General features: G+C 58.6%; 1 protein-coding gene across 1 annotated transcript; it reads left to right on the top strand.

Annotated features, from left to right (window-relative positions):
- The first annotated feature begins 4,416 nt into the window (after positions 1 to 4,416).
- QRFP (pyroglutamylated RFamide peptide) lies at positions 4,417 to 4,797 on the top strand. Its single transcript, XM_063409210.1, has one exon. It carries the CDS (start codon positions 4,417 to 4,419, stop codon positions 4,795 to 4,797), a length of 381 nt encoding a protein of 126 aa, XP_063265280.1.
- Positions 4,798 to 9,662: the final 4,865 nt, after the last annotated feature.

Raw genomic sequence — 9,662 nt, 5'->3', positions numbered from 1 at the left:
CTGATGGCATCAGCCCGCCCCCACCCACCCACCGTGCCCAGCCCCTGTCCTTCCCCACCACCCTGCAGACCCATTCCCTCAGCTGCCATCCTCCCCGTCCTCTCTGGGGCTTTGCCCACCTCTGAGGGGCCCCTGGGGAGCACCTGCTGCCAGTGAGGGTGACTTTGGCCCCTGGGCACCCACAGACATTGCCAGACCTTTGCTTCCTGCTGCCGTGGCTCCCCTGCAGCCAGAACAGGTCCTGGCCAGATCGTGACCCACGGCCTGTGCTCATGGCTGGGGCAGAGAGGATGCAGGGATTAGGGCAGAGGTGACCAGCAGGTTCCCACAAGGAAGGAAAGCGGCTGCCTGGAGGGAAAGAAGGAGGGAGGGAGGGATGGATGCAGCCCAGGCAGGCTGAGCACCTCTGGTCACCTCTGCTCTGGCACTGACTCTGGCAGTGGGCTTGCCAAGCTGGCAAGGGACTGGGGGCTCTTGTCATGGGGAACCCCAGGCCCTCCAACCCCCAGGACTGGGATGAGGCTGGGATGAGGCTGCTGCTCCACAGCTCCAGCTCCCCCCATGGTGCTACTGGTGATGGGGAGGGCTCAGCTGGGTCAGCCTGACCGTGCCAGCAATTCCTTCTCTGGACTGCAGAACGCTCTCCTCTGCCCCTGCAGGAGCAACGCAGCTGGGGAGGGACAACCACCAGCTCCTTATTCCCCATTGTCCCTGTCCTGACTCCTGGAGCCTCCCAGCAGGCCAGGACACCCCAAAGTGAGCCAGAACAGTGCTGCAAGGACGCACATCCAGAACCGAGCACGGCACGGAGCTGTTTTGGCAGTGCTGGGGAAACAGGGAGCACAAGGAGGAGGAGGAGGAGGCGAGGAAGGCTCACTTCCCAGCACAGCTCTGCCTGCATTTCACAGCTCCTCCCTCCCAAGCAGACCCACCCGGATTCACATCGGGCTCCTGCCATCCAAAAGCTGTGACCTTTCCCCGGACCCTTTGGGCAGCTCAGCCACATCCCCCCGTGAGCCCCCCGTGCTCACTGCTGGCCTGGGCACTGCGCTCATCCCCACCCCGGCTGAGCTGCGGCACTGGCGCGGCACCTGCAGAAATCCAAAGCCTTTCATTTCCTCAAATCCCGTTAAGGGTTTGCAAAAAAGAAGCCCCGAGTGGGGCTTAGCATCTGCAGGGCCCTGATAAGGGGGCAGCAGCACCAGCCGGCCCAAGCAGGAGCTGCCATGGGGTGTGGGGCTGATGTCTCCTGCTGGCTCCCTGGAAGGACTCAAATGGGGGATTTTGTCAAAAAAAAAAAAAAAAAAAAGAAGAGAACCAAATGTGAGCAGACTCTGGACCAGGAGGGGAGGGGACAGATGGAGCCCTGCCACCCTGTACATCATTTTCTGCCTGTGCTACAGCAGAGCCCTGGCCCCAAGAAACACCATCAGACAGACGGATGGACTGAGGAGGGGAGGGAAACTCCCCCTGTCTCCATTTCCAGGGGAGCTTAAAGCACGGGGAGATCAAAGGCTCAGCTTCCCAACCACACCAGGTTTGTACTTTCTCCTGTGATTCTTCTTTTTTTTAAGCCTTCCCCACGTCGGTTCACGGGCTGGACAAGCTCTCTCACAGACTGGGCGAGTCCCTGTCTGTCTGCCCTGACAGAGAAATGGACAAACGATGCACTGGGATCACCACAGCTTTTTACTGTGCCAGAGAGATTCTTCAGAGCCCCGAGGTGAGGCTGAGCTCAGAGTGAAGGTCACTCAGCTCCACACACTCTATCTGTGCCCAGAGCTGCTGGCCACGCCGGCTTCCTGGAACGATGGGAACTGGGGAACTCAGCAGTGGCATTTCTCAGCACAACAGCAGGAGCCCCGACAGCTTCCAAGGAGCCTCCTGTATTCCACTGGACCTTTCTGGAAAGGGTCCTGCCTGCACCCATCTTTGCTTTTCGATCAGTTGTTTTGGTGGGTTAGCTGTAGCTGGGTTTTCTGATGCTTTGGGCAGGAATGCACGTGGAACCATGTGCCAGGTGGGAAGGTCCATCCCCCCAGACCCTCCCCTGGCATTCTGCCGTGCCAGGGAGGGAATGCTGTACGTTGGTTTGTTGGTAGCACGCCCTTGTGTAACTGCCTGTGTCACCCAGGGCCCCCCAGAGACTTTGTTTTGACTTGCACGAGAGGTATTTAATCCATGCCAAGATGCAGGATTTCCCAGGATTATTCCCAAGAGCTCACGCATTGCTCCATGGCCCTGGATTAGGTTAAACCCATCTGTGGTGACACCTCCCTGGCAGGGGTGGGCAGGGGTGACCGGGGGTCTGGGACGTGGCCATGGACCTTCCCAGAGAAGCCCTGGGCCGGGCCGTGGTGTGTAGCAGTGCTGTGAAGTCTAGGTCGTGTGTGAGTGTGTCCAATGCTGTTCATGTGGACTTTCTAAACTCCTTAATAAAGGGATCTCATCGTTACCCACCGTGTGACAGTGGGGACACAACCAGAGGGCCCTGCTGTGGTGACAGTAAGGGAGTGACACTGAACCACTGCAGTTCCTCGCTGTGCTGGGGGATGGCTCCTTCCCCGTGCCAGGGTCATGGCGTGGCATCCTTGGGAATTTACCCAGCGCACTGAAACCACTCTGCAAAACAAGAGCCAGGGGGCTGAGGAGGCTTCCCAGGGCTCCAGCCTGAACCAAGGCCCTGCAGGACCTTGGGGTGGCCCTGGGGCTGGGACTGGGAGGGTGGCAGGTGTCTGTGCCAAGGGGATCTGCTTCCTGCACTGAGCGATGCCCCCAGTCCCTCCCCACTGCCCACTTCCCATTCCACTGCCACAGCCCAGGACAGACCTGAAGGGGACAGCAGGGTGCTTTGGGGACCATGTTCCAGCACTGGTGGCTGCCAGGGAGGTGTGCTGACCAGGGAGGGTGGGAGCGCTTGGGCACATCCATGTGGGGCCAGGGCCTGGGCGGGTTTGGGGGTGCAGGGGTCTCCAGTGGTGCCTGTGCACACAAAGGATGTGTGGGACCCCCAACAGCTGCACACAAGGACACACCAGCCAGATGAGAGGGACACATTTGGGCCCCCAGATGAGACCCTCCATCCCAGAGCATCCCTGACTGCCAGGGACACAAGGCCAGCTCCCAGCTGCTCCTCCAAATGAGGCAGCAGACAAGGGCGGCGCGTTGATGAGTGGTGTTGCTGTGTTCCCATTGTGGCAGCTCCACCAACCCCTGTCCCCTCCGTCCCCCTCTTCAGCTCCCTCCCCGAGGATCCCACCCTCTCCTCTCTGTGGCCACACGTCCCAGGGGGGACATGGCAATCAGGGCTCGTGGCTATTTAATGGCCCAAGGCGGGCTCATCTGGACACAGGGTGCACAGAGAGGTGCAGGGGTGGCAGCACCGAGGTGCAGAGGTAAGTGACTGCTGGCTGTGTGTCTGTCTGTCTGTCTGTCCCTGCTTTACCCCCCTGCCCCGATGGGCAGCACAGGCAGGGAGGAGTCAGAAGCTGGTGGAAAGCAGCCGAGGACCCACCAGCACCCCCAGACCCCAGGAGGGGCTTCAGCAATTTGGCTCCATGACGGGCAATGGAGTGCAAAAAGGAGCGAGCAGAACAGAGGCAAGGTGTGAAAAAGGTTGGGGTGAAGCCCGAAGGGCTAAGGGAGGTTGGGAAGGGCAGGCAGGGGCTTGAGGGCACCTGGGTCTGGTGCAGGAGTGAGAAGCAGCCCCCTTGGGCAAGCGTGGAGCAGAGAGCCTGGCCCCCAGCACCCGCAGCAGCTTTCGGGCAATATCTCCAGATAATAATAATAATAATAATAATAATAATAATAATAATAATAATAATAATAATAATAATACCCGTTTCCTCTTTCTGAGCCTTTGTGGGAGGAGAAAAGGAGGCAGAGCAGCCCTGCCCCTGCTGAAGGTCGCCCACTGCCAGTGGCACCGCATGAGGCTCGGGGCTTCACTCCCTTCTGCCCTGCTCAGACCTCTCTGCCAGGGCAGCTCCGAGCCCTGTGAAGCAGAGGGAGGCCGAGCACCTTATTCTGCCCCTGTGTCACCCAGGCAGGGTCATGGGGACGATCAGGGCGATGCCTCCGGAGCCCACGGCCGTGCCCGGCTCTCAGCCCTGTCCCCAGCACAGCCCGGCTCGGCTGTGAGCCGGCGGAGCAGCCGCCGGGCAGGAGTTTTGGAGCACGGACCCGCTGCCGGTGAAGGGCAGCAGCTCCCCAGGAGGCACGGGGGGAGCTCAGAGCCCCGGCACGCCGCTGGTGCTGCTGTGGAGGCTGCAGAAGGAGCAGTGGGTGTTTGGGGGGCTCTAGCAGGGGCGGCAGGGCTGGTTTGGGGGTGCTGCGGCAGGGAGGGGGCACTGCCGAGGGCAGCCCGAGGATGCTCGGTGCTCCTTCACTGACATCCCCTTGCTGTGCTTCCCCCAGATGAGAGCACCCTACTCGCTGTCCTGCCTCCTCCTCCTGAGCCTGGGAGCCTGCTTCCCTCCCGGCGAGCGGTGGGAGCCGGGAGACCCCGGGGAAGGGGCTCTGCTCGGTCCCGGCTGGCAAACGGAGGGCCGGGGTCCCGGCTGGAGGGCAGGGGCAAAGCGGAGGAGAAGCGAGGAGCTGGATGCGCTGCTGAGCATCGCCCGGGAGCTGCGGGGGTACGGCACGGCCGGGGCCGGGCAGCGGCCGGGCAGGCGGGGGAGCCCCGAGCTGGTGCCCATCGGAGGGGAGAAGCGCAGCGGCACCCTGGGGAACCTGGCAGAGGAGCTGAACGGCTACAACAGGAGAAAAGGGGGCTTCACCTTCCGCTTCGGGAGATGAGAGCTTGGACCTGATTCCCTGCCTCCTGCGGGTCACCCCGTCCCGTCCTTCCCTTCCGTCTCACCTGGGTTTGCTCGGACAAAAGGGCATTGGGGGGTTTTGCTGCTGGGGTTGCCTTGGGGAGGGGGGAGGCTGCGTTTGCTCCACTCCCAGCTCTGCTGTAGATCTTCCATCCCCGTTCCTGATCGATGGAATGGAAGAAGAGGAGGGTGCCTTAAGGAGAAATCACCAAATCCCTTCCCTGGTCACACACAGCTTCTGCTGGGGCACAGGGAAAGGGCCTGGTGCTGGGTCTCCAGTGCTGGCAGAGAGCAGGGGTGGCACTCGGGAGTGGGCAGTGCCAGTAGGGCCAGGCAGCAAGGCTGGAGGGTTACAGAAGGACAGTTCTGGTGCTGATAGTCCCCAGGGACTGCCTGTAGTCCAGGGCCAGCTGTCAGGGAGGAGAGGGTCCCTCAGAGCTCTCCACTGAGTTCCTGCTCTCCTGCCTATTAAGGAAAAGTCCCTCCGGCAGCAAATTCTGCTTAGTGTCAAGATGCCTCTTACACGAGGCAGCTCTTGCCTGAAAACCAGGGCAGAGCAGCGGGGTTTGAGAAAATCTTGTCCTTAGCAACCCCTGGTGTGAGCACAGAAACCTGCCCTGGCTCCACCAGTCCTGCCACAGCCCCACCACCATGCCCTGACCCCCAGGGTGAGGTGGAGATGCCTGACCTTCAACGTCCTTGTCACACCACCCCTGCTCCTGCCTGACAGCCTGGCCCTTCCCAGTGCCTTCCTGGCCTCACCACTGCCTAATCCCAGCTGTAGCTGCTGCAGAACTTGGGTGCAGAAGGACTGAAACAAGAGCTCCTGCTCCTACCAGGACCACTGAGAGGTGCCTGGTGTCACTGGTGCTCCAGGCACCAGCGGTACAGCTTTGGGAACCATCAGCCCCAAAAGCCAGCCCAGGAAGAGCCTCACTGCCCAGCCTCTGCCTTCCCCTCTCTTGGGCAGATTTAGCTCTGCTGATCCCAGGGTTTTCTCTGTGCCTGCCAGAGGTGCCAGCAATCAGAGCTCTAACTACCTGCTGCAGGCACTAACAGCAACTCACACATTGAGCCACTGCTGGTATTTCATTGCAGGCACAGAAATGAGCCCGGAGATGATTTGCAAGCGCTAAATTGCACCCTCAAAAATCAGAGACCGTGGCAGGACTTGGTTGGGGGAGTAAAAAGATTTTAAAAAAACCCTAAATCAGGCTGCAAGAGGTGCATTGTAATATCCATCAAGCAGACAGACCACTTAATGCAGTGCTGCTGAGTCGTTCTGGCAGCAGGAGCAGTGACTGGGGCTGAAGGGAGGAGCTGGAACCCGGGGGGAAAGAGTCGAGGGGCAACAGGAGCAGTGGAGGCACAGCACCAGGCTCATCCAGGGAGGGAGCAGAACGGGAGGGACTCCGGGTTCGCAGGGACACAGGCAGTGCCAGGATTTGGCCCTCACGCCAGGACTGCGAAGGTGAGGAAGGGCATTTGAGGAAGGGCATTTCCTTCCCCTGCCCATCTCACCTGGGGAGCACAGCAGCGACCGCCGACGGCTCTCAGGGGGGCTGAGCCCGCTCAGACCCCCACCCCAGACACCCCCAAACCCATCCCCATCCCTCCCAATCCCCGCCCCACCACAGCCCCCGTTCGGATCGGGACGCAGGCGCCGCGCTCGCATCGCACAGAGCAGACGGAGCCGCATCGATGTTCCCATGGCAACGACTCCCCCCCGCCCCTTTCTTTTGAGTGTTGAAACCATCAATAAACACGCACTGATCAATTTTACCCTGCGCTGGAGTCGGGGGAGGGATGGCAGGGAGGAAGGGGGAAGAGTTTTGGAGTAACTCTGGGTTAGTGAGGGCCGGTAAATCCTTGGCTTTGCTGTGATGGATCATTGCAGGGGAAAGTGGCACTGACTGCTGCAGGAAGGGAAAGGAGACCTGCTGGGCAAGGCTGGGGCTGCGGGGACGCCTGGGCTCCTGCACTCAAGCCCGGGAGAGGAGCAGGCTCAGAACAGCCTCATAAAAGCTCACACACAACGAGGCTTTGATTGATGTGCAATAACCTCTGTAGGACTCGCTGAAAATTGGAGCACTTACCTGGCAGGTGGGACAGAGCTGGGCTCAGCCCCCACGCCCCAGGGCTCCTTGATGGGCAGCTTGGTGCCATCAGGGCAATGCCATCACCCTCCTCACCCTCTGTCAGGAAAGGGGCTCCTGCCAGGCTGTGACATGTGCCAGTGAGGGGCCATGGCATCCCTGAACTCCCCTGAGCACACCTCAGGGTGTCTGGGGTGGAAGAGGCAGCACTCCAGGCTCTTGATTACTGCTCCTTGGCGATTAATGCTGGAGAGAGGAGGTAAAAGTGCCATGGAAAAGAACTGCCTGGAGCCTGGGGGTGTGGCTGGGGGGAAGGAGGGGGGAACATGCCACAAACAACCCCTGAGGGGCTGGAAAGCCCATCCCTGCACACTGCACACTGCATCTCCCACCCAGCTCCCCCAGGACACATCTCTGAGAGGTGGAGAGCTCAGAACCCACCCCCCACTCCCTTAGGAGCTGGAGCAAACAGGCCCTGGATTCCTCCACACACGGGCAGTGGACAGCAGTGCAGACACTGCCATCACTGCTGGGACTCTCCATCGAACACCACGTTAACCTTCCCTGCCCAGGCACAACCCTCGGCCCTCCCCTGGCCTCTGCTCCTCTGCTCCACTCCCATGGGCTGCCCCTCGTTGTTCCTCCACTCCAGGCAGACCTGCAGCACTACAAACACACACAACAGAGCAGCAAATCTCAGAAACCCAAAGGATCCTCTGCAGAGGAAGAGCCTGGTTTAATTGTGTCCAAGGGACTCATGAAGGGGCTCTGTGTGTCATAAGTGGGTCATGCAGGCTGCAGGAGCACAGGTGGGACCTTTACCAGCAGAATAGAGGGTAGGACAAGCACAGAACCCTGAGCAGGGGGTGATTGCTGGGAAAACCTTCAGCACAGCCTGGTTTGCAGGTCAGCTTTCTGCTGAGCTGGATCTACCTGAGCAGCACTGCCAGGGAAGAGAGTTCTGAGCCCAGCCTCAACACTGAAATACCTGAAGGCTGTCCCTCACCCACAGCTTTAGGGGCATTGGCACTTTCAAGACTGACCAGGAATTGATCCAGGAGCATCATTCTCAGCAGCCCACCCAGGCCAGGTCTTACCCCTGGACAAGGAGTGTGTCCCACGCTGCTGCCCAGCCTGGTTTTAGATGCACAGGTGCTGACAGGAACCCTCTCCTCAGACGTGACAATGTGTTTAGGTGTATTTTCCTCTGTTTTCAGTTGTGGAAGGATGAATGTCAGCTGAGGGAGAGGCTGTGGGCTGTCCCTGGCCCTCCAGAGGGACAGGCAGTGGCACATCTGAAAACTCCACTGGCCCAGCCAGGCTGCCACGCCAGCCTGACCAGAAAAACATGGGGTTTGTAAGAAGAAGAGCAAGCACAAAACACTGACCACATTTTACATCTCATGACAGGCAACTTCTCAACAAAAAGCAAGATGACATTAAAGGCAAACTTAAGAGAGCGAACATTGTAATTTCAAAGACATGAAAACCAAAACAAAACCACAAACACAGCTATTTTTCCCCCAGAGCACTCTCACTTTCAAGCTCAATAGCCTTGAAAATTGGAGCAATCAAACTGTTAAATGCATCGATCTGTTAAATCAACTCCTACTGTACTCAGCTAAATTTAGCCTTTAATCCCCTCTCCCTCACTCCCCACGCCGCAGATCCGGGGGCTTTCCCCACCCAGGTCACCCGGCCTCCGCCTTCCCACGGCACCACGGACCGGCCCCTGAGCCAGCAGAGATGGAAATCAGCAGCAGTGACTGCATTTAGGGCCAGGTGAGGCTTCTCCCTCCTCCCTCAGCCACAGCTACTCCCTATATTCAAGTTTGGACACTGACCCTTATCAGGATTTTGGTCACAATCCCACCCAGAGCTCGCAGAGCGCTGCGGCTTCGCTCCCTGCTGACCCCTTTGCTGTGCCCGTGCCCTGCCAAGTGCAGGCCACTGATTTGGTTTGTATTCACCAGTGCATCCTCCTGCTTCTCCTCCAGTTTCCTCAGCCTCACCAGCAGCAGCCCAACGCAGCTGGCCAAGGTTTGCCATGAGCCTTGTTTCCCCAGCCCAGGAGTGAGCAGATCCCAGGACCCACAGATTTCACCAGGGACTTACTGAGGGGATTAGAAATGCAGAGAACTGGGTTACAACCCTAAAATATCATGGTGGAACTGTGGGACCTCGGGCACATCACACACTGTCACCTGCCCTTGTTTCCTTCTCATCCTGTAGTCTTTAGCATCTTAATTAATCAAAGCAGTGGCTCGTTTTAGAGGCTGCTCAGGACCTGGAAACGTCCCTCCCTCAAGGTTTACTGGAAAGGCTGAAGGGAAACAGAAAATAAGAATGGGCAACCAGAAATGAGGGAGGGAACTGTATGAGGAGAGAAACTCACGGGTCATTTCATAGCAGAGGAGGAGGAAAACACAACAGCAGCTGAATGACAGAATACAAACCATTAACAGAGGAAAAGCTTAGTCAAATCTCTGCTATAAATCTCCTTGAAGACAACAGCAAAGTCTTTGCCAGGAAGTCAGAAGAGGTGATGACACAGTCTTACTCTGTGCATCTCTTTTCTCTCCTGATTTTTCAGAGGCAGATCAAAGGAATATGGGAAGGGGCTGCTGGCCTGGCTCTGACCATCCCACTGTGCTGAAGGGTCACAGGGAACCACCCAAACAGGGAACTCCTGATTTTGGATGAGGAGTCTAACTGGGTTGGAAAAGTCTCACTAACAGACAAACAGAAG

This window comes from Prinia subflava, chromosome 12 (assembly GCF_021018805.1).
Source record: "Prinia subflava isolate CZ2003 ecotype Zambia chromosome 12, Cam_Psub_1.2, whole genome shotgun sequence".
In the NCBI taxonomy this organism is placed as follows: Eukaryota; Metazoa; Chordata; class Aves; order Passeriformes; family Cisticolidae; genus Prinia; species Prinia subflava.
Note: the sequence above shows the minus strand (reverse complement) of the source record. Positions and strands in the feature narration are given on the sequence as shown.

Bases quoted from the DNA above. Each gene is read 5' to 3' on its own strand.
- QRFP (XM_063409210.1), top strand. From the start codon at position 4,417: ATGAGAGCACCCTACTCGCTGTCCTGCCTCCTCCTCCTGAGCCTGGGA.